The sequence below is a fragment of the Cololabis saira genome, chromosome 16 (genome assembly GCF_033807715.1).
Source record: "Cololabis saira isolate AMF1-May2022 chromosome 16, fColSai1.1, whole genome shotgun sequence".
NCBI classification, from domain to species: Eukaryota; Metazoa; Chordata; class Actinopteri; order Beloniformes; family Belonidae; genus Cololabis; species Cololabis saira.
Genome location: NC_084602.1, coordinates 27133928 through 27159648, shown reverse-complemented (window position 1 = coordinate 27159648; position 25721 = coordinate 27133928). Strand labels below are relative to the sequence as shown.

At 43.4% G+C, this 25721-nt stretch overlaps 1 protein-coding gene across 9 annotated transcripts in view; it reads left to right on the top strand.

Moving 5' to 3' along the window:
* The window catches only part of arid1b (AT-rich interactive domain 1B), a 224445-nt gene that overhangs the window by 27898 nt on the left and 170826 nt on the right, over nt 1–25721 (top strand). For 7 of the 9 annotated variants that reach the window (XM_061742835.1, XM_061742830.1, XM_061742831.1 and 4 more), the window contains exon 1: nt 7017–8726. The exons of 1 other annotated variant lie outside the window; for it this stretch is intronic. In XM_061742835.1, coding sequence (XP_061598819.1) covers nt 7437–8726 — 1290 coding nt within the window. In that variant the 5' untranslated portion in view covers nt 7017–7436. Of the gene's footprint in view, nt 1–7015; nt 8727–25721 lie in introns of those variants that run through there. One more of the 9 variants, XM_061742834.1, reaches the window with a different exon arrangement.

Sequence of the window (25721 nt, the reverse complement as noted above, 5' to 3'; positions counted from 1 at the left end):
GGTGTCAAACAAGGCACTGAGCTATAAGTGTGAGTAGGGGTTAATCTAGGATCAGACCCTGGGGAACGGGGCTCAACCTCGGATCTTGTAAATGTTTCCCTTGCAAACATGTTCACCGGGGTTTGACCCCCCTCATATCACCTCCCAGCCCTAATGACAACAAATAGATTCACTGTTTACTTCCCAAATAGCCTAAAAAGCCAGGCAATTGTACCGTACAACAATTGTTAATGATGAATAATAACTATATTCAAATATAAAGCCGCTGTCATCTTACAATAAATGGGACATGCAGACAAATTTAGAAAACATCATTTAGGCATCTTGACCACATGGAGAGTGTAAAAAGCACGTTATAATACACACATCTGTCCAATTTGTTCAGTAAAACAAGAAGCACACTCAGATATACAGATATAATGATCTAAGACAGATCTATGAACCATCTATCAATGAAAATATTTGTATTTTCATAGATGATGCTCACTGCAGTGCTTCCATTCACTGTTTACTTTTGCACTGTCAATATATTTTAAATTTCCTCCCTATCAAAAGAAGAAACACTGTGCAGTTGCAGTGCAAACGTAAATGGTTATCTCAAAAACTGTAAATTACAGTTCTGTACAGAAGATGTAACTCTGTTAGCAAGTGTGCAAAACCGTGTCTCAGAGAGCCAAAAATGGTCAAGCTGGTGGTAATTTCAGTCCCAGATTATAGCCAGGTAATTTCAAACTCACTGTAATACTGACAATGTCAGTTGGAACACTCAGCAATTTTATTTGCTAACTTTTCAACTTTCTTTTGTTATCATCTCCTCTGCAATACTGCACACTTGTCTGATGTTAATGTAGTATTAAACCAACTCAGTGTTGAGCTGCACAGCACCACGTGTACCTATTTAAACACTTTTCTTTAAACGACACATTTGTGGAATGTAACAGAGCATTTAAATTGATTTTGATAAGTAAACATATTAATAATTATATAGCTCTTCTTTTAAGGGTGCTGAGATGAAATATAGCGGTGTTTGTGAGCATCTAAAAAAGATCTAAAATCACCATCCACTCCGAGGCCTCTGCATCTCTGTATTGTATAAGATAAATGGGCACTTGAACTGTGTTATGGATGACTCATTATTAAATAGGAGTATACTTCAATGAATTCTAGTGTGCAGTGAGAAATCACCTGTTGATGGCCTGCATTGTAAAAGAACATATCTTCTGAATGGGCAGGAACCATAATGTCACAAGGTTCATTAATATTCTCCTGCTGTGCCCACTTCTCTGCTCTTTGCTCTGGGGGAATGATTAGGCTGACAGACAATGAGACGATGACACAAGAAAACAACTCCTTCACCTTCGTTCTCCCCTCCCACCCCTTTTCTTCGACTACCCCTCAACCCTTCCACACAACAGCCACAAATTACCCACTTTACTCTAAATATTATCAGGGCTGATCGTTGGTGTCCATAATTAGAGTCTTAGTGTCATCTTGCCTCCATTAGGCTAACAATAGAGCCTTGGAACATGGCCACTTTGGGAAAATAACATGTTGAGAACACTTGACTTTTGAGAAGAGATAGTGAAAAGCATCTGAGGCCATTACTGATCCAAACAGCCTTGAATGGTTTTGTGGCAGCTGTGTCTGTGAAAACCCACAAAAAGACAGGCTTCAGAATCACATCAGCTGCAGACAACTCATACACATTTAAGCTCAAATCGTGCCAGTGTTTTCCCTCTCTGTGCTCAAATTCCTTAGACAGGGACACAAATACAAATATCATCAGAGTGCATGCTGCAGTCTATTGGAGCTTGTATTTCAATCACAGAGCATTAGATAGCTTGCTGCTGTGTTTCCTCGCAGGCAATGTAGAGAGAGAAAGCGCTCTGTATTCTGAGCCCAGGCCCCGTTTGATCTTCGTCATTGCCCCTTGAAGACATCATTGTGTAATACTGTAAAAGCAGACGGCTTCATAGAGTGAAGGAAATATCAAGGAAGTTATTCATAAATATAAGATAAGATCAAAACAGCCAGTTGCTCCCAGACTTTGAGCTCCATGGTCAAGTCATTGACATTGCTCTTGATTTTTCTCTTTTCACTTATGTCTCAGCATGGAGGATTGGGCATGCATTGAAATCGTCTAATTTTGTGACTAATAAACCTCTAATAAAACAAAAATCTACTATTTTGTTTAATTTCTGATCAACACTTTTCATTATTAATAATTGTCTTGTTTTGATTACCATCCCTAATGCAACAGTGCGCCAAACCTGGGGAGATTAATAGGCAGCATTCTCCAAACTCTTCCTCCTCTACTCGCGGGCTGACACAAATTGGTGAAATATCACTTTGATCATGCTTCCTGAACAACAAACAAAACACAAACCTAATTAGCCTAATTCAGAATCATTCCAAATGCCTCACTTTGTTATGAAAGCCTTCCTTCTCACTACCCTTGTTAAAAATAAAACTAAGTTGGACGAGCGTCAGCGAGCTACCTCTGCTTATTTGCCTGTGAGTGCAGTTTGTGTCTGTGTGAGTATGTGGGTACCAGATTAGATAACTTGCATGATTGTTGAGCCTTAAATGGACAGAAAGGGCATCTGTGGGGTTGGGTAGGGGGGCATCGCCTGCCAGCTCGAGCTCCTTTCATTTAGGCAGGTTTATTGTTTATTTGATACATTTCTTGATGTTTCCAGCAGATTCATTGCACCATTTTTCAACAATAAAGAATATCTATGGGATTCACTAATGAATGTGAACTCGAGAAATAGTCTTGTCATTGGTTTTCGCACCATTATATTTTTAATTTTGTCTTGATTATTACACAGTGTGTCCATATCAACTCATAAATATGCAGAGCCCTCACTAAAACCAGGAAAATGCATGCATTATCCCCGCTGGTGTCACTAATTTGCTGTAAAAAAAGTTGACGCATAGCGTCAGCGTCTGTTGGCCACTGGGAATTTTACCAGACGTAGCAATGCACCAAGGCTGTACAGCATTTGAAGTGTTCACTTGCTGCAAACAGCATAAAGTCTACCTTGCAATGCTAGCGGATTAGCTCACGTTGACTCGCTAACATATGCAATGACTGCCGGCTAGCGCTTCCCCATTAGGTTGGCACATCAAAGGCAGCGGGAGAAGCTCTTCACAGGCAGTTAAAAGTGGGCTCAGTGTGGATCTTGTAAATACCGTCTTTGAGTCAGTGCCTCTCGGGGGGACACTTCACACACTCCTTCAGTCGGGAGAAGGGAGGGAGTAAGTAGTGACAGGCATCAAAGTGGGAGGAGGGAATGGAGGTGTGGGGTGGATGGGGTGCGTAGGGGGTGATTGTGGGGTTTCTGAGAGCCCAGTTCCCTGTTACCGTCAGTATGGGCTCTGTGGATGAAGAAAATCATTCAACTCTCATTCTCCCTGTCTCTGTCTCACTCTCATCCCCTCCTTCACACTTCACATGATAGCTGACAGTGAAAGTGGAGCATGGCTGTTTTCCGATTTCTTTTGAGTCATGTTTTTCATAACACATAAATAGAGCATGTGGTGTCCTGGGAATTCTATGATTTTGTGTTTCAGTATACAGGCGGACATAATAGCATCCACTCTTCTGAAATGCTGTTGAAAACCTTTTATCCATCATTGACGCTTGTAGGGCTCTGCTGAGGCCCTCAATTCTGTGAGAAACTGAACGAAATAAGAGATGTGTTTTGTTACGAGCCACACTGACACATACACCAAAACACGCATAGCACACGCTCCCAAGACCACCGTTGCCTGGTTTTGCAGAATGATCAATGCAAATGCTGTTATTTACCCAAGCCTGAAATGAAAAGACTATGGATCAATTAGATGCACTTCCACACACTGTGCTCACAATGGCTGGTTGGGTTTTGTGTCAGCTACACCTCCTCCTCCTTTTCTTCAGCCATCCAGTCTTCATTTTAAATAAGACCCCCCCCCCCCCCCCCAACACACACACACACACACACCCTCCAAGATCACCAATGCAAAATAGACTGCTACGTTGTATCTCATACACACAATCATCTGTGCATTCTCATTCTGCACCCTCGTTCTGTCTTTTTTCTTTCAAACACACCCACACTGTGACATTAGGACTGCATATATCTGAGTTGTGTGTGTGCATGCGTGGATGTTTGTGTGTGTGTGTTTTGGGATGACCCACTTTCTGTGCTTGGCCAGGCTTGTGCTGCTGCTGTCTGCTGCACTGTGCTGCTAAGGGGGAGATCCCTGCAGACTCCCCGTGAACAGGCTCCAGCTCTCCTCCTGACAGACACTCACCGTGGCATGTTATCCCTCTGCAGATTGGAGACCTCTGCCTCTCTGTTAGTGTGTGTGTGTGTGTGTCTCACATGCACCTTGATGCAGATGCAAAAAAACGGAAACTCACCAAATGCACACGGTGCATAGACAGAAACAGCATCCTTCACCATGCACAACTGCACTCAAACACACATTCAAAGAGCCGACCATCCTGTATCTGTATATTTTTAATTCCATCCACCCTCCTCTGGCTCCTCCTCTCTTCCCTCTGTTTGTCTGGAGTTATTGTTTCAATCTTGCTGCATCAGGGGGCCCCTGAAGGTTATAAATTAAACATAAATGCAAATGCGCTGAGCCATTGCCCTCCTCTACCTCCCTCCTCCCTCCCACACACACACACACACACACACACACACACACACACACACACACACACACGCACACACACACACCCATCTTCAGCTTTCAAACACATCAGTGTGTCTGTGAATTAATAGGAGAACAGTGGGCTTTTTTTTAATGAGCAAGAAAGGGAAATTATAGTTGCAAAGCCACAGCGTGGCACACCCAGAGCTGCAGCCGAGGCAACGGCTTGAAAAGCTAGGCGCCATCATAGAATATGCTAATGCCCCAGGTCCCCTCACTGTCAGCTTTAGTGTTGCTCTGGATGAGATCAGCGCTGAGGCTTTGATCTGGGATGCTGATGAGCGCCAGAATCATCACGTGCTCAAAGTACAGATAGCAGGAAGAGCGCAGTTGAGGCTTGTTCTAATAAAAAAAGAAAAAAAGAAAAGTAAGGGGAAAAAAAAGCCATAACCAACAAGGAATCTGTAGTTTAGCACTTAACCACTAATATACTTTATTCAAAGAGATATAATTTTGTTTATATATTCACATACAAACTGTCGTCTGTCCCTTTCTTTCACTTGCACAGATTATTTCACATACTCCCATTAACATAGGATGTAAATGCGATGTCTTCTCACTGTGCACTATAGATAAATAGCCATCTGGCCCTGTAATGCTATAGGCAAGGCCTGAGCATACTAAATGTGAACACCATGGAGACTTTGTAGTTGCACTATAAGAGCGTTATTGCTTTTATCCCCTGCCATATGGGCTCATAAAGACAAGCGGTTGCAAAAGGTTTCCAGGGATGTTGCTGTGTTTTATTTGTCTCCAATGACTTAGCTCCATTTAGAACGGTGGGATTAAACCTCTCGCTATCATGCTGGAATATGAATGTGATTTATTTTTTTTTTTTTGTGACATGGAAAAAACTCAGGATTTTTTTTCATTATCTTAGCAGTGCCCTGTTGAAACTAAAGGTGGGATTTTCTTGTGTTATATATTTATTTGGATATTTTTTGCCCACCTTCAGCTTGCACTAACACTATGTGTCCAGCAGGGGTCTTCCCATTGTCGTGGCCATGGCTTTCAGGGAATTATCCCACAACAAACTCTATCATGACAGGAAAAGAGAAAGTAACACTCCGTTTTTTTTTGTTTTTTTTTTCACAAGTGACAGATGTTATTAAAATATGATCACCTCCATCCCTGTAGTCATCATGTCAGTAATGCTCATATTTACCTCCATAACTGACATAACAATCTTCCTCACATTTGATCCCACCACAGCCACTCATCATCATTATCATAGACATCCTCAGCACAACTCTCATCCCCAAAACCCTCTCTTCCCACCGCCTCCATCCTCCCCTCCACTCCTCTTTCATCCACAGCTCCCTCTGTTGATCAAATGCATCTGATCTCATCAAAGCGGACCCTCTGCTCATTCAAGTCCCAACAGACACCCTGGCTTCTTTACTAAGCACTATTTTACATTCATGTTTGAATACCATCGATGGGATAGAATATCTTGTAGACTTTGGTTTTGTGTGGTCCTACACTGCAGCCTGAGGTTATTTTCTTTTCTTTTGCATCATTTTTTTAAATTACATGATCATTTCATACAAATTCAGCTTTGATAAACTAAATCTTTTGGGTAAATTAAACAATGTAGCAATCTAGATTTGCTTTATTGTTTTTTTTTAATCGCATTGCTTTCAAAACTGAAGTTTATGTGGCCCTATTATGTATAGTTGCATCAAATAATTCGATATATTTAAAGTTATTACAGGAAAAGCTCTCCCTCACATTACAAGGTATCTAATCCTCTTTTTTAGCACGGGAACATTCGTCTTTTATGAAAACTCTGATATTGCTGCGTTGTAGCTGTTTTAAAGTGGGATTACATCGTTTTTTCTTTTTTCTTTCCTTTTTTTTTTGCGCTGTTCCAATGTCAACGTTATTGCAAAGCATTTGTGGTTGCGTGTCCGACTGCTGTCAGAGCTGCAGAGAAACTGGCTGGAGCCGAGGGACAGAGAGGCTGGGGAGAAAGAAAAGCAGACCTGGATAATGGAGTAGCAACTCGCTGAGGTCATGGATGATCACTGTGGAGTGGTGAAAGACGTAAGGTGCGTAATTTTGACCCGTGCGAGCAGTCACGGTTGTTTTACAAGTAGAAATACACCCCAAAATGGAAAGAAGGCTTAAAATTCCCCCCATGTGAGGTGCTATTGCAATAACTCTGACCCTTATCATGACAATAGTGACATACAGACTACATCATTTTGATTTATTCTGCAACATAAGTAGTCTAAAAATTGTTTTTTATGCATTTACGCGGTAAATAAGTGGGAAACAGAGCGAGAAACGCGCATATGGAGCGCAGCGGCTCGTGATTCCAGTCCGGATTTTGCATGTGAGGCGCGCCGGAGCCCTGGAGGTGGATAGGCTGGTGGAGCCGCTCTCTCTCATGCCATGCTGGGCCACAAGGGCTCCGGGAGACTGCTGCTTCATATTACTGAGAACCGGGATGGAGAAGAGGCGGAGGGGGGAAGGAAAAAAGTTTCGTTTAAACCTGGCAGAGAAACTTTCATCATGAAGCCTCACTGACGCACCATTTCTGCACCGCAGCAACAACAACAGCGATACAGGAACAAGGCTCATTTCCCATTGAGTGTGTTTTTCAGCTCCCAGCTTGTGTGTGCGTGCGTGTGTGTGTTTTTCTTCCCCCTCTTGTAGTATTTTTCTGTGCGCAAGGCTGGTCGGGGCTTGCTGTCACTGCGCGCTGAGATGTTGGAGTGACCATGGCTGCGCAAGTGGCATCGGCTCCGACCAGAACTAATAAAAATAAGAAATTATCTGGCGGTTTGGGTCCCGACCTCAATTCGGGGAAATCCGGAGGAGGAGGAGGAGGAGGAGGAGGGACCGGGCAGCGAGCTGGACCGATGCTGGGTCCGGGCGATGGGACTCTGAATCATGTAGACCATCACCGCCGCGGCGAGCTCAGCATGGTCCATCCAACTCCGGCGAGCCACGGCGACAAGGCTGGGAATACCATCACCTCCGCGTCGGCGTCCAACTCCAACACCCCGTCGATGGAAAGTGGCTTGATAGCGAAGCTGAAATGCGTCGGGAGCGGAGATCCCCCCATGCAGCCACAGCAGCAGCAGCAGCAGCAGCCGCACTTCCACCAGTTTGCGCCGCAGCAGCAGCGACACATCCAAAGTCACAACAGCGCCAACAACAACGGCCAGGTCCGGGGAGGGGACCGGGGGGAACACCGGGACCGGGGGGACCGGGGCATGGAGCAGCACCACGGGGGCAAGGAGAACCTGCTGGGGGGGCAGGACGAGTCCCAGCAGCAGCAGCACATGCCGGGGAAAGGTGAGGGGGCCCTCACCTGTAAGCCCTCGGAGAGGATGATGAGCGCCAGGTTTGAACACTCCAACCTGCAGGGGCCACCTGGCAACAACTCCGAGTTTAATAACAATTATTACACTCCGAGGCCCTGTTATGATCAACACGGCCAGCAGCAGCAGCAGCAGCAGCAGCAAGGCAGTGGGATGGGGCACAACAGCATGGAGAACTCCCACGAAGCGGGGTTCCACAGCGGCCAGTACGGCCAGTACCCGGCGTACCGGGCCGGGTACGGCGGCGGGGCCTACGGGGTGATGGGGGGCCCCTCTGGGGGCCCCTCTGGGGGCCGGCAGGCGGGGGGCATGATGATGGTGGGCAGCAACTCCTCAGCAAGCCATGGCAAGTCTCCCCTGGGAGCGGCCCCGGGTGGCTTCCAGAGGTATCCGGGCCAGGGTCAGCAGCAGCAGCAGCAGCAGCAGCAGCATGGGCCCTCAGGGGCCACTCCGACCCTCAACCAGCTGCTGACGGCCCCCAGCCCGATGATGCGGGGTTACGGAGGGACTTATCCAGACTACAGCGGCCCTGCGGCGCAGCAGCAGTCCGGCATGGGCCTCGGGAAGGACGTGGGGGGGCCACAGTACGGAGCCACCTCGGGCCCCTGGGGGGGCCAGCAGAGGAGCCATCCACTCTCCATGAACCCTTCAGGCGGCGGAGGGCAGGGCCTCGGGAGGACGCAGGTGAGTTTTTGGAAACTTCAACTCAGGAGCTCAGGTGCGCTTTAAGCCTGATTTATGGTTCCCCGTTAAAGCGACGCAGACCCCTACGCCGTAGGGTTACGGCGTAGGGTGCGCGTCGACGCGGTACCCTACGCCGTAGGCTTTGCGTTGGTGTAACGCGGTCCATAAATCAGCCTTTAGTCAGCCTGATTTCTTCAGCGATGTCGTTAGTCATTTGTGTGTGGATAGACAAAAATAATAGAGTGAAATGAACATTTGCAAAAGTTACATTTTGGGATTGGAGATTTTTTAGAAGCAATGTTTACAACTCGCCAAAGTGTGACTTTTTTCACGGGAAAGCCACAGGCTGTGTGGACTCATGATGAAGGGGACATTTTGTTATTTATCTATCACAACAGTCTTGGCTTAGGGTTTATATTTCAGATGTGTGTATGCTTTTTATATTGTCTGATTAAAATAGTAAACTGTCGGGTAAATCCACCGCTCTGTCGACGTGGTGTCAGACACGTTTCGAAACGCCCTGTTTCAGGGACGTGCAGTGTTTGAGGCGTTCACGAACAAAGTGAAATATTTAAATTAATAAGTACAAATGTTCAGGGTTGAAAAGCTGTAGTATTTTGTAATATCATCGCTTTTGTTTTTGTTTGCTTTTAACAAACATTTTCTTACGTGTCAATTAGACACTGCGGCCGTTGAAGAAAAACGCCCGTCCTTCGTGCGCTCCGTGTCGGCTGGAGCGCTTCCGTGCGCCTCGTTTATTCCCCTGCAGCTCCGCGCAGAATTTGAATAGTGGAGGTAAACTGGTTAAAAGCGCTGCATGTCTCACAGTTGACACCCTGTCTGCCATCTGATTGGCTCCCCTTGGCCCCGCTGGGCAGACTGCATTCAGAGCGAGAGCGAGAGAGAAGGAAAAAGGAGGATTTTTTGCAGATTTCTGACCACGGTATTGTCAGTGATGCTGCGTTCAGGAGCAGTGGGAATATTCACACTTGGCAGCTGTCCAAAACAAAAACTGATGCTTTATGAATATCGTCCTGCCATTGATAATCAATCTCAGGTTTCTTTTCTTCCCCACACACAACCAAAGGTGGCTTTGTCATGTAAAAAAAAGAAACATATATCCAAATATAGCTATTTCATAAAGACATTTTCAGATTTATTTTCTGCATTAGATGTAAATGCACTTCATTGTTATTATATTTCAAAATAAAAGCAAAGACTCATTTTCTGCCATATAGGTACTTTATTTACAACCACAATTGTGCACAACAATAGCTGAAGCTCACTTTCCTTGCTGTTGCTCCTATAAGGCTTAAAGCCTCCCTTGAGGCCACCTTAGCAGAGGAAGGGATGCAGGTGCTGCTAATTATTTAAGAAGCCTTTCTCTGTTTGGGGTACTGCCTTCAAGGGTCCTTACGTAGCCCCCAAACTCTGTTGCCAGTTCAGAACTCTGAAGCAAAACATCATAGTGCTTCTTCAGGAAGAACCTTTTCCTTTTTCTTTTTTTTGCTGTTGTTTTTGTTGCACCAAATTACACGCGCTGCTGGATGGCACATCTGGACGGCTGGAGGGCAAGGAGGTTGAGTGTATCGCATACTATCTGCCTAATGCAAAACAAAAGCAGTGTGTTGGCTTACATTGTTCCAATCAAAGGAAATTGTGTTGGCTGTTGAGGAAATGAGGTGGATGTGTTAGAGGGGGAGGGCTTGCTGTAGTATTGATTGAATGAAATTATGCTTAGATGATCACAAGAAACAAGCAGTAAACGCAATTCTTAGTGTACAGTGTCTCTACATTGATTTAGTGTTTAATATGTAAATGCATAAAATACACTTAAATTAATTCTTGACATTAACCAAATCATAGTTATATAAGCTGTAATCCACATCTTTTCAGTACTTTAAGTGTAGATGATGCAGAAATTCCTGCCCCAGCAGTTCGTTCTGCACTTTAAGCATGTCTCGTCTTTAGGATCAAGTGCTTGTTTTTTCTTGACTCCACCAAAATTCGAGCAGTAGTATATTCACACTACAAAAATCCCTATGTTTAATTCATATTTGGAGCAGCAGCATTGCTCTTCTGTGCGCTGACAGGCTGTGTGAAAAAAGGCGAGCGGTGTAGTGCATAATGCTGCCTCCAAATTGGCCCCGTGATATGACTGCGCTTCACTTCAGACTGCATTTGGTCGAAGAACGCCTCTGTCACCTGTTGGCACAGTTTCCCCGCTTTCAAATTCAATTTCCCTCCCCACTGCCTCTCTTCAGGAGCCAGCTGTGAGCGAAAGGACCGTGCCTCATTTGCAGTGCTTGCCCCCCCCCCCCGTACTCCCTCACACTCACTTTTCCAGCAGCTCATCAGAATGAAGACAGAACCTCACAAGAGTGCATGTCTCTTCTCTATCTGCAAACCTCAGAGGTAGCTGAGATATTTCAAAGCATGGGTCACACATGGAGTCTCGTGAAAATGACCTTTTACCAGTCAAATTGTATTTTCTTTTTTGGAAGAACTGAACAGTCTTCAGTGTCCAGTTTTTCCGCCTGATGTTTTTCTTCTTTTCACTTTATTTAAATCCATCTGGGCCATTTTAGTGTCTGGCTCCGTGTTTCTCCTTCATGTACAGCCTGTACCTATATAGCAGTGACATAACACCATATGTGTTGTTTTAATGGCTTACTCCGTTTACATCATAAATGAAACATTTCAGGCCTATGTGTAACAAGCATCCCGTCTGTTATAAACTAATCAGAGCACATGCACAAAACAGTAAAAGTAATTAGTAGATAATAATGAGGGTTTAGTGAGTGAGAAATAATGTTGTTGCACAGATAATTACAACAGCAACTCTTAAAAGTCTGACCTAATGAAATAAAAATGAATGGTACAGTTTCCCCTAATATATCACTATTACTCTCAATGTTTTTCTGTTGTTTTTTTTTCTCACAGATTTGAAATCAAAGCTCAGTGGGTCTGAATATCAAAGTCTAGACCCAATCCCATCCTCGGTAATATGCTTAGCTCTAAATGATCCCTGCTCGCAGTGCTCTCCAGTGCATACTGTTTACATTTCTCTCTTATGAATTATTAGTGTGATATGAACAAAGACTTTATAATGGGAGCAATGCATCAATGTCACTTTGTATTATGCGGATATCTCAGGGAGCCTCGTGCATAGTGATGGGACTGACTGTGGCTGCTGCAATTTAATTTATGATACATGTTCTGCATCAGATGGACAGCCCACGGGGTCTGGTCAGGAAGTGAGCCTTAAGGTGTGTGTGTGTGTGTGTGTGTGTGTGTGTGTGTGTGTGTGTGTGTGTGTGTGTGTGTGTGTGTGTGTGTGTGTGTGTGTGTGTGTGTGTGTTCGGGGGCTTCGCTTTATTTCTGAACATGCCTTGAGATTTTCCGTTAGTGTGTGTGTTTGAGTGTGTGTCTGTTCTTGACAGCTCTCGTCCCTTCGTGGTCCTCTCTCTCTCTCTCTCTCTCTCTCTCTCGCTCTCTCTCTCTCTCTCTGCCCCCTCCCTTCAACCGGTTGTTTATGTTGTTTTGTTTACGACTCTGTGATGGCCAGCCAGCGCTGTGCTGATTAGCAACACTAAAGTGAAATTTTAATTTGCTCCGTTGCACAGATAAGGGCCCTGTGCAGCGTTTTTTATCTTCCTCGGATGAAACACGGAGCAGGCTCAGGTAATTGGCAGGCCGGGGTTATCCTTGGTCTGTGTGCGCTGTCCTCAAAACACCAATTATTTCTCATTTTAAAAATATAATAAAAATAAAAAAAAACCATACATTTGCCTCACTGGATAGTTGCTCGTATATTATTAGCTGGGTGATAAACTAGTTGTAATGTTCTTGTTTTAATTTTTTTATCTTGTTCCACTATGTATTCATGACATCCCCTTGAGTGGAAGGTTTGTGTGTAAACGCCCTGAAGAGAGGATTTAATTACTCCGAGCGGGTGTTGATTTTGTGTCAGCTTTTTCTCAGGTCTGTCTTATCCAAACTGCCGATGTTGAGACAGGGGGCTGCTGTAAAACAGAAACCAAAGCACTTTTAGAAAGAAAGTTCATTCATATGGTAGTATTTGACTTTTCCATTTTGATCAAACAGTCCAAGTTCTTTTGGAATTTATTTGATGGCTACTGTTTTGTTTCTCAATCTTGGATTGCATGGATCTCAAATTTTACAGGATCTGTCAGGTTTGGAGTCAGACAGTTATTAATGTGTTACTGCCAGTTCTTTTGTGACCCATAGAGGTTAATTCTGTTAAAACAGTGGAAATATCAATTGCTTTTAGCCCTTTTTTTTTTTAAATCAGCCAAATTCAACACGCATTCCTTAAACATTTAAGTAGCCTTGAGAACGTTGTTGCTTTTCCTTATTCTCCCGAACACGCATGCAGAAAGACTTCATGGCTGTGTTGTCTGTGTGAGCACAGAGACACAGACACAGTGGGAGGGGCGGAGATGTGGAAATGCAGGCGATATTTGAAGTGAGTCACATGGAGAGCTGCTGACTTCTGAGGAATGGGCCTGACCGACTTTACAGAGACAGAAAGGGGGAGACAGAGAATCAGTAAGTGAACTCTGGCAAATGTCAGCACAGTTAAAATCCTCTCCCTCTGGATCCTACCCCACTTCAGCTTTGCGAGCGATGAGAAGAGAGAGAAGTTTTTATGACTTGTCAGCCTTGAACATGCACACACACAAATGTGTGATTTAATTGTATGTGTGTTGCGGTGGGCACGGTGCCAGGTGGCGGTGTCCCCTACTTCCCCCAACCCCACCACAGCCCCCACCCTGAACTTAACACATGCTAATTAGCCACGTGGCGCTCCTGAATGGAATGACCCCAGCTTCTCCGTCCATCCCAGGAGAGGGGGATGTCCTTACTTTATTTACTCTTCCTCTCTTTCTTTAATGTATGGTGGAGAAAACCGGACACACGCTAAACAGATGGCCCACTACAATGATTACATTCACTTTCAAAGCCTTGCTTTCTTCTCTCTGTTTTCTCTCTAAATAGACTCTATTATCTCCCTCCCTACTCCTGGCTGTCAGCAGCTATCCAGGTCTCCCAAGGGACCGGCAGTCAGTTCAGAGGTATTTAGACAAAAAGCACATCCTATCGAAAATTCATACACAAAGCTGAACCGTTCTGTGGACTGCTGAAGCAGCCTTTTTTTTCCCCCCTCTAAAGTCAACAGATGAGGCAGAAGGAAATATCCAACTCAGTTTAACCTTAAATTAGCAATTAATGACCACTCTTAAGGTCTGCCCTGACTTTTTCCCCCGTGTAATAAAACCAATAGTCAAACAGTTCAGCTCAAGAAAATGGGAGAGAAATAATTGGCAAATTTTAGTTGGAAGTTTTACTTTACTGAAAACCAGAAGAATTTATTTGGCACCCATTGTTATTTTTTATCTGGCCCCTACATTGTTTGAATTTAGTTTTACCTGAAAAGGGTTGAATTTGGTCTTAAGATTTTAGGACCACGGGAGTTAAATCAAAGGTTGCAGTTGAGATGCTTTTTATGTGTGATTCAGGAAACATTCAGTGATTGCCTTTTTTAAGTGCGACACAAAACACCAAAGCCTATAATTGTGTGTGTGAATTTCATGCTACAACCACCCTCTTACAAGCCTGGGAGAAAATAATAATCATCATCATCATCATCATCATCATCATCATCATCATCATCATCATCATCATCATCATCATCATCATCATCATCATCATCATCATCATCATCATCATCACCACCACCACCACCACCACCACCACCACTATCATCTGCCACTTCACACATCAAAGCCTCAGCACTTCTCAATGTTTTTACCAGACTGTAGGCTGTGCAAGTTGGTCACACATCTTTCAGTTTGGTTTGAGTTGATCTTAATCAGCACTGGCACGGTGAGATCTTTTTTTCTTTTTCTTGCTGAAACACACAACCAAACATCAGCACAGTGGCGTCCATCATTTGTTAAGCATATAAGGACAAAATGATCAAATAAGAGTGCAGCAAATCTTTGTTAATGAGTTTTGTCTAGATTTTGGGGATGTTTCTTTTTGTCTCCCAGTTATAGTTTAGTTTTAATTAACCTCTTTTGGTAATGCTCTTTCCAGAGGAACGCATTTCATTGATACACTTAAACACATCTTAATATCAAAATTAACAGGCTGTAGTGTCAAGGGTTTGAACTTTACTTTTTCCTTCAAAACTAAATACCTAAACACATCTAATTTTATCCCTAAACATCTAATTTTATCCCCACAACTTAGGCAGCTTTCAAATCTGTGGGGTCATAAAGTGTTATAGAGTGACCTCTTGCCCTTTACCCCCAATCTTCTGTTCCAAATGTCTCTCAAATATCTGTTTTTAAAACTTAGGAAATGTGGCATTTTTACAGAAACACATTTCGAACCTCCTGGGATACTAGAAATTTGAGGGATTAGCAGCTGATGACGTGCCAAACAATTACAATCCTTTAGGCTAATTAGCGTCTCCTGAAAATTAAAACTGATGTTCAAAATCTCACCCCCAGTTCTCACCGAAGAATAAACAACCCCTGTTGACTCTTTTAGTTCTGTGCATCTATTGTCTCGCCGCAAAGTATTTCTGATATAACGGCGGGTTGTTGCTTCAGGTTTCTATGCTGTTTTCACCTCCTGTTTGCGTAGATTACATGAGAGCAAGTGGGGTTGCTACCTTACTCGCTCAACAATTTTAAGACTGTCCTGTGGCCTATTATCAAACTTGGATTTCATATCATGAAGAGCAAGCATTATTGAGATTAGTGAGGTCGTCCATGAAGTTTCTCCCTCAGCCAGATTTCCAATCAGTTGTGATTTATTGTGTTTGCAGCTCAGTGTTCTGTCCTGACTGGTCGATTGTGTATTTTCCTGAGCCACAACATCTTCTTGTCATCTTTTACTTCTCCCACCAAACCCATTCCAAGTCCATTACAGCTTAGTGTCCGTGTGTGTGTGGGAATATACTGGTAATTTATAGACTGTGGTCACAACAGGACACTTGTGGTCATTCTTGGCAGGATGCTTCTTCATTCAGATCAATTTTAACTCGGCAATTTAGGAGGCAACTTCACACCACATCCTCTTCTCTGCAAAGACATATGCACAGAGGAGCGGCAAAGCGCTCATGGTATTTTTCTTTCAGTTCTCGCATCTCTCTGATATGGCCAAACTTGTCTTCAACATTCCTGCCGCTGCTCTGACATAAACCGGATGAACCGGATCATGACATCCATGACACAAGTGAACTTTATTTTCAAGTATAAATGTCTTATTCCTTTACGATGTTAATTCTGTCTAAAGGATATCAATACAAATCGCCGGAGCAGATATTTGCTGTGCACAGTTAATCTCCCTCTGCAAGCGTGCTTCTGTGTTTCTCAGTGCACGGATGTGTGCACCCCTTGCTCAATGAACATCCGTAGTTACTGTTGGCTAAACATGCAAAGGTTACTGTAATGTCAGACACATGCCAGAGGGGAGCGTGGAATACCACATTAGCATAATCCATAGAAGACTGCCCCGTTTACACACATCGCCATGCTGGGCTGATCGCCATAGCGCTGCTGGAGCACATGACTGCTCATGCCTCTGCTACGCTGCGTGAAACTAAATGGGGGGGAGCTGCAAAACAATGGCACTTCTCTGGAAAGAGGCCTCAAATGTCTACATTTAAGACAGAAACTGTCATTCTACATTACTCTAACACCAGACACATGTAAGAAACTTTTGTCTCGTCTGACCTCGTGGCCTCTGGGAGCACGTGTCAGAAGTTTGTGCTGCACCATGAAATCTTAAGTTAATTGACAGTGAGACGACTGTTTAAATAAGACTAAACCTTTTTTGAGCTTAATTTCTCCAACAAGAAAGGGGATTATTTCTCCATAATCACTCTAGTATCACTATAGAAATAGATTATCCATAGTTGTTGGGGTTTTTTTTCTTCCATTTGGAAGCACTACAGAAATTGACACAAAGCAACTGCTGGCCAGGGATTAAAAGCGTTCATTGTTAATTAGATGTTTTATGATGGTTTTGGACAGCTAACATGTTGCCCTCTCACTCTCTGAGGCTGGAGTCTGCACCAACAGTTGGGGTGAATGTTTTATACGTACATGTGCACAAGCCACAAAGAAGACTCTCAATGCTTTTGGAATAAAGCCTTTTCTATATTTGTAACTCGGTTTGACTGCACTGGTCAGCATTGTTTTGAGGAGTTCATTGTTTTCTCCCACATGACTCATATTTTAATTAGTCTGTCTTTAGAGATTCACTGCATGTGTTGTGGTTTTTGTCAGACGCTGCAGAATCCCAGATCTTTGAGGCATTTCCCAACTCCTTTCCTTTACACATTGGTCATGTTTTTGACGAAGCCAAGTCATGTGTGGAGACTTCTGCAAATCCATATGAGCAGAAGAATATGAACAACCCTCATCTTTCCCTTCTGTTCTGCCTTCCTTCTTTTTTTACATGTAGCTGTTTCCAAGTCTCTGTCTCTCTTTCTCTCTGATGCAAGTTGTGGGTGACCTTGGCTGGTGACTACAGTGCCTACTCATTAAGTAGTAAAGATAAATGGTTCCATTATAGGAGGGGGAAAAATGAGCAGGGCCAATTAGTGGTAATTAACAGCGGAGAGGGCGATGCGCTCTGGAGGGCACCCTGACCTGGACTCTGGAGGGGCAGACAGGAGCAGGGGGCATGTGTGTGAAGGAGATTTAGTTATAGAAGCATGGAAATGTGTGTATTTGGACATGAATTTATGCGATAAGGGTGGTGATTATAGATTTGCATTCTAATGTGGGAGAATGAATCAGTTCTGTGATTGTGATAAAATATGGAAGATGTTTTTTTTTTTGTGTACATGCATGGTTTATTGTGATGGGAATGGGCTCACGGGTGTGAAAATGTGAGTTTTAAAGGAGCTGTTTGAGAAGTATGTGCGTGTTTTTTAGGTTCATTATAAGAGTAAGTATGCTGATAGATGGGAAAATATCATCGGGATCCAACACATTTAAGTAATCAGAGGTGACAAGGTCAATAACGGGCAACTCCTCTTTGAATTTTGACCCTTGATGTCAAGTCATTTTCCCTCCCCTCTTTGGTGTAGCCTGGGAGATTGTTAGGTCTTGGAGTAAAAGGGCCCAAAATGCCAAGGTAATATACCACCAGCGCTAATGAATGCTTTGTGATCATTTTTGTTCTTAATTGGGGATTTTATTTCTGCTGATCTGCCTTATTTCAGCATGTCAGCATCAAGAAAAGCTCAAGGTTGTTCAGCGAGGGACTCCGACTACACTCTTCCTCTACACTTCTTCTCCTTCTCAGAGACTGCGTTTGATTTACATGACCCGCCTCTTTCCTTGCATGTAATCCTTTTGGTGTCACTAGTGGGGACTCTTACTTTTCAGCCATGCACATAGTTGGCATTTGGTCATAGCAGGTTGCATAGAGTCTTTTCTTGTACCCGACATGGAAAATCTCTTCATTATACCTCAATGAAATGTTGTGCACTTACTTTAACAGGCATCGTAGAATTGGCAGTTACTGAGAGGGGGAGGTCAGATATTTTTTCAAGATACTTTGCACAGTGCCAGCAGAGTGCTGCTTTCAGAGCCCTGAAATTGCAATACCTGGTAAATGGATGGTTTGAAGAGTATACAATGTATTAGAAGTCAATAGTGCATGGGAGTCTCTATTTTCCATATCACTAGCCAAACAAGTGTGTGTGTTTGTGTGTGTGTGTGTGTGTGTGTGTGTGTGTGTGTGTGTGTGTGTGTGTGTGTGTGTGTGGAGCTGTTGCATCTCAACCTCTGTAACAAACACATGCGCTGACGCTGCTCAAGCCACCTCTACATCTTTATTCCCCTGTTGCTTCTGCATCTTGAGGCCCTGTCATATGCAGGTCGATCTGTATGCCGCTGTTGGCGGGGGGAGAGGAGGGTTTACAATGTGGGGGCGACACATATAAGAGAACATCATTACCCATAATGGCCTTGTCCCCCTCAACCCTGCATAATAATTCCTCTTCCGTCTCCTAACATTTATTTTATGACTGCTTACATATCAAATATTTAAATAAACAGAATCAGGGGCTTTGGCTGAGTTTAGCCCGAGGGTGAGGGGTGGGAATTGTAGCGGCTCGAGGAATGGGGATGGATGATGACATTCATTTTCAAACCGAGGGGGAAAAAAAAAAAAAAAAAGAGTAGAGGTGCAAGTGGGAGGAAAAGCTGCAGCAGTGGTGGAGATGAAGCGCAAAGAAAAAGCATTGCAGGGTGGAGGAGGGTGATGTGCTTTTTCGCTCACGCCTGGCAGCAGCGGTGACAGACGGTTATGATTGCGCACAAGGGTACGGGTGCGAATGTTTGTGTGCATGTGCACGTGATGTATCCTGGGAATGCAGGAAGATGTGGGAGAAGACCCTTGTGGGTCATAAAGAGTAGTTTGTTGTATTGAAACGCACAACATAAATAAACAAAGGAGGAAAAAGACATTGTGAAAAGAAACAAAGTGTAATGGAGCAAAAACAAAGGGGCAGAAAAAGAAAGAATAGAGGGAGAAGAGGAGGGAGATTTGTGTCATATATAATGTATATTTGGTGAATCTACATATATATATATATATATATATATATATATATATATATATATATATATACTGTGTGTGTGTGTGTGTGTGTTCCAGAAGCGTTACACACTAGCTAGTGTCAGTGGGAGGCCCATTACTGTCAAGCTAATCTTAAAATAATTAATTGCGAAGTCGACGCTTTTTAAAGAGTATTGTAATTGAATCCTAAATAAGGCTTGGGAAAGGGGACGTGTCCTGCTTTGCTGCAAGTCTGTTCTCATTCTCCACTCATACACACACACATGCACACACCCACACACATCAGCGGTTCTTGTGCTCAGGCGTTCAGAAGAAGAAGAAAAAAAAGACAACAGGCGAAGGAAATGCTAATGAAATGCATATTTGGGGAGAAAGGGGCCATCTATAATTTAGCCATGCTCTTTGAATGTGAATGATGTGTGTGCAAGCGCTGTGATTTATTTTTGTTGTGCAGAGGGATAATTCTGTCAGAGTAGGCTTTTATTCTTGTAAACAAATGTGGAGAAAAGAGACGAATAAAAGTGGAGTAATAAAGTAAACAGAATGGTATGAATATATTTAGCTGGTAGCATGAATAATTTGTACACGGGACGAAAGAGTTTGATGAAAGAGAGATGACAGATATGAGAGTCCTTATGTTGCCTGATGAAATTTTTGGGGTTGGCCTCTGATTCAGTTTTCTGGCACTTGTTTTGATTTTCTATGCATTTCTTTCCTCCTGGATTTATGTTGTGTTGTATCTTTTTCTCTTTTAGCAAAATACATGCAACATTTGTAGTCTTTACAGACACACACGCACCCATCCAACACGTACCTCATAAACCCTCAAAACAAGCTGCTCAGTGTGCTTTCACTTACCAACGGTGCTATCCACATTGCTCTCCGTGGATGACCCCTGCAAAACTATATGCTATAGAACTTTCTGGATCAAAGCTCTTGGAAGAGTGTCTGGCCTCCATAAACATCGGTGCTGCTCCATAAGTCTGGCAGGAGCCGAGGGAAGAAAGATGGCATAAGGTGTAGGGTCAGGGAGGCAGTTCTGCAAGGCAGTAATGGAAACTGCACAGTCAACAGATGCCTTTCATAAAACATGAAAAAGTAGAGACTGGGGTCTCGTGCAGAAAGATTCAAGCTTTAGTTCATTGTTTTATTGCCATGCTGTATGTTGAGGGGGTTTTTATGAACATATCTATTTATAAAGGTGATATTTGAATGTGTTTTTGCATACCAGGCATATAAACACATATGAATCATTGGGTTAAGTCTAGAAAGCATTGCAGACAATCAAATAGCTTCAGGTATTATTATAAGACTCAGGAACTAGTTTATCCACTCTGTCAACATGTTTATCTTTGCCTTGCACCCTCATGAACTTAACACATTAGACGTTCAGCTTTGCTATTGCCTGTATTAAAAAAAAAAGAAAGAAAAAAAGCCTGCCTTTTTTTTTTGTAAAGAAAAATCTTTAGCTTTGATGCAAGAATCTGCCCGCATCTGTATGACAAATCAAACGTTCCTCATGCTGTTTTCCGATTGTTGGAAATCTATTCAACTCTTATTTGGCCCGGTTCTGACAGCTATAAACTTGGCTCAGAACATCCCATTTTCTCTTGGCCGGCTGAGATGAATAACAGCATAGAGGACAATATTGTGGTCTAGCTGAGCACGGCTGACTCTTCTGTCTCTGTGATCCCTCTATCAATAAGGAACACAGGCCTATCAGAAGGCCTGCCAACTGTCTGGCTGTCCACGCAGCCTGCACTCTACGCAACATCTGGACACAGATGGTGCACTGATCTCACGCACTCAGACACACACACACACAGAATACATGTTTTACTGCCACTGGCAGTCATTCAGAGGCATGCTTTGTATTCACAGCTGCTTGAAACACTCTTTTCTGCGTGCGAGTCATTCTTACATGCCGACATAGTTAATTCATGTTAGTTATAGTAGTGAAAATAAATGCAAAACTGCATATACAAAACTGTGCACACGTAACCAGTGTAATGGAGCAAACTTTATTTAGTCAGACTTGAAGATATAAAGCTGGACATCAACTTTTTCTGTCAAGGTTCATGTTTGAGATGATGATAGGGTAACTTATAGTGGTTCCCTCTGAAGGAAATTCAGTGAGTGGATTCACTTTTGGAAATGCAAAATGTATAGCATGTTTAGCAGTTGTCGTTTTTTTTTTTTTAATCTTTTATCTCGTAAAAAAACACATTAGATTAATGGAAACCCATTTCATATACAGTATACTGTATACGGGTGAGTACAAGAGATGCACATGCAATTTTCATTTTGATTATGCTGAATTATAATTAAAGTTCTTTAACTGCACTATTACCCAATTTTCTCAGTCATATGTTATTCATATGGTTGAGCGAAGCTAGTCCACCTTAAACATAGCTGCCCTGGGGCTAAGCAATAATGGGAGTAAATGGTGGTGTTCAGTGTGAGTCAGAGTGTATGTGCAGCCAGGCCATGCATCAAGGCTCCCGCAGGCCTGGATCCCCTCATTGATTGACCCAGCATCCCCCACCTCACGTTCCTGGACAACTTCAGTGATTGATTCCCAGTCATAGCCCAGGAGATGGGAAGCCTGACCTGGGCCGACAGAGCCCGGGGCCTCCCAGAGGGCGACCTAAAGGGACTGTGGGGGCAGAGAAACCTATTTCAAGGGCTCCAAATCCAAATCCAGGAGACAATTTCTGGAGAAGGCTTCACAGCAGGGTGGAGAGATGGGACACACATTCATTAAAGGAGAAAATTAAGGCCACATCTGCTGCTGCTTCTGCTGCTGCTGCTGCTGCAGCCACTGTGTGGAGCTATGGGGGGAGACAGGGGAAGGTATGCAGGAGATTAAAAGGTAAAGAGACATTGGTGTGTGGGGGTTTGAGGAGAAGGAACACTACCTAACGGGCTATTACACAATTTGTCATAGCCGCACACTCACACGCAGTCCCACAGTTCCTGAAAGCAGGGATACATTTTCCCTCTCCAGTTACTATGTTCAAACCTCTAACCTGCTGCGTTTCCTTCCGCAGTGAACATCACTGCTGTCATGCTTCGACAGGCCTCTCGTCATGTCCCTCTACAGCAGCGGAGCAGAGGGGACACATTTATATGAAAATCAATTTTTTTTAATTAACTTTGTATATTTCCAGCTGAGCTGTCAGACGTGGAAGCCCCGCGTGTCGTGCCGAGTCCGATAATGAAATCAATTAGGTTCATAATGTTTCAGGTGACTTTTAATGAGTATCTAATATCTGCCTGAGGATGGAAAGTCCAGATAACTATTTTGATAACTTGTGTTTTTCTTTTTAAGTGATGGATCACCTGTAAGAGGGATATGGAGGGTTCAACCTAGAGGGATGGGGAAGTGATCCAAAACAAACAGCCTGAATGTAAATCGTTAGCATATGGAGTGGAGAACCGCTTTGATTGCACCGCAGGAGTGACCTAATTGCTGTTTATTAATTGAAAAACTCCACCTGTGCTTCAGAAATGCCAATCAAAATAAAGCGGGGAGGATGGAGACAAGCCTTTTAAAGGGGAGGGGCACTTATTGTGGTCTTGCTTTAGATGGTTCCATATTCATAATTTAAACAGCTCCCACGTCTTCAACGGCCAGTCTCCCGGTCTGAAGAGCTCGTTAAGATTTGCCTTACAGGAAGGCTAATGGATGGAGGAAGAAAAGCCCCCTCAGGAACCTTTAGCATCATTTCTGCTGGCCGGCTCGCTTAGAGTTCACTTATGTATTTTCATCCTTCTCTGAGTTAAACAGCATGAGTAACCACTGCTAATCGTAAACACACTTGGTGATGCAGGACCTCATTCATAAGCAGAAAGGCAGTAACCCCCGCAAATGATTTCTTCAGCAAAGGTGGCGATTTCCTTGAATAAAGAAGGAATTTAGCCTGCATATTTAATGCCAACATTACTGCTTGGCACCGGGAGACGAGGGAAGCAAAAGGGCAGAACATTTACTCTAAAAGCCCGGTCTCTCTGTGCGCCAAATAGAGTTATTGTTATTATGCTCCGACCTCCCCGTTTTTCCTCTCTTTCATTTGCTTGTGTAACAGCATCTCTCTGAGGAGTCTGGAGGCTGAGGAAGTTGGAGAGAGGTGCATTCCTCTCATTCACTAGGACTTGTCAATGAGATTGGGGGGAGGTCTAGTAGCACTTGGCTAACCATATTGAGGGATTAAAAAATAAAAAGTTGTATATATATATATATATATATATATATATATATATATATATATATATATATATATATATAGGCAAGGCAAGGCAAGTTTATTTATATAGCACAATTCAACACAAGGTAATTCAAAGTGCTTTACATTGACATTAAAATTGGCAAGACATAATTAAGCGGCAAGACATAATTATATATATATATATATATATATATATATATATATATATATATATATATATATATATATATATATATATATAAGCTCTTACTCATTCATATTATCTTCATATCAGTGGCAGGTACCATGAGAAGGGGCTAACAGAAAGAAATATACTCCGACTATCACTCTGTCTTGAATATTTTTTTTGTTTTGTTATTATTTAGGGTGGATTTGTGAAGATTTTTATCACAGGATGTTATCTTGTGAATAACCAAGCAAACGTCTGAGCACAGTTGGGGTTGAGTGGAGGAATATTGCGCTTTAAACCCTGCAGATTGCATCTTGGAAATGAAGCTTCATGCTCTAACTAGACCTGTGCATGTTTATCTGTTTTCATCCATGAGTGCCTTCTTGTTATACAGTGGAAATCTGAATGAATTCCATCTGGCGAAGCGGCATCCAGGCAGTGAGATTCTCCTGCCAAAATGGGAGTGTGTGTTCATTCACACATTCTTCCTTGACTGTTTGCAGACGATTGCATTTTATTTGTTTTCGTTTTCTCTGACGTGTCACAGGCATGTCAGCTGCATCTCGTTTTGTCATTGAGATTTTCTCTTTTTTTTTTTTGGCCCCCTCCTGCCGCCTCTTTAGCTCTCACTCTAAGCGAATGAAAAGGGGCTCTGGCGACCCGATGACCCCAATCTCACTTGAGACAGATGAAGCAGCCTCTCGCATTCTCTTCCCTCCCTGCTCTGTCTTCTCTTCCATTTCCCTCATCCTTTCTCCTAATGACGTCTTTGTCCTGGTCCGTGATGAACCGAACGCTCTGCAACTTTTTCTGCTGCTCATGGATGGAAGGGGTTTTCAGCGAGGTGGATGAGTTTCCGAGTATGTGTTTGTGTGTGGTGTAAATATTGGTGTCAAACGGAGAGGGCACACCGATCACCAGCTCCACCAAGGATGATGCAGAAAAGCGGGCAATTATGTGTATTGTACTGAGCACTCCAGTACCGATCGGCTGCATGACAACACTCTCTTTATCTGGCTTCTTTTTTGTTTGCCTTTCCTCATCTCACAGCATCACTGGGAAACATGTAACCACCTTGCCCGCCTCCTCTATGACTGTCACTCCCTTCACCTCTCTTCTGAGATAATTCCATGCTTGCCGTTGCTTAGGGAGCTGCCTGCGCCATCCAGGCATATTGGACTGAGGAAACGCAATTTGGCTCTTCGCAACTCCCCGCAGACCAGCACTGCTCTTCACACTGTCGTTCATTATGAGCCTTTTTACTAACAAGGCATGAATGCTGAGGCTCAGGATCAGATTGTGTTTCAAGACATAATTCAGCGGATTTGTTCCTCTTGGTGATGCAGCAGGCACATGGGGATGTCAACACACATAGCTCACTTTGCCTCCCTCCGTCTTTGCACAATAAGTCCCGTTTTTAGGGTGACACTGATTTATAAGAACAATCTGTGAAAGTCGAGAGCTGTGTTTTGTTGTGAGGGTTTATTCGGCTTTCTCGAATCTTGGCAGCAAAATAAAGTGATGAACTGAGTTATGTGCTTCTCCTGGAGGCCGGGGAGGGAGGAGTTAACAGCGCGCTGCTGCTCCTCTCCTCTCCGCTTGATGACATCAGTATTGTCTCTGCATCCATGAAATTAATTTTTCTAATCTTAGTCAGCAGGAGCGGGGGAATTTGCACACATTAATATGGAACTCGATCTGGACTCGCCCACTGCTGTAGTTTATCTTCTCCCCCCTTTTCCCTCCCCCTCTCCCATCTTTCTCTTTCCACCCTTTTCTTTTCATCTGTGTTGAGACAGTAGGCCCCAATGCACAGGGTTTCAAAACTGAAACGTGGAGCTTTGTTCTTGAGGCCGAGACATCTCTGGACCCCACAGTGCAAAAAAAACAACAAAAAACGCAGCGTGCTCGGCTGTATGCTGCAAACAAATAACATAAAAAGATAAAAGCTGCTCGTCCCGG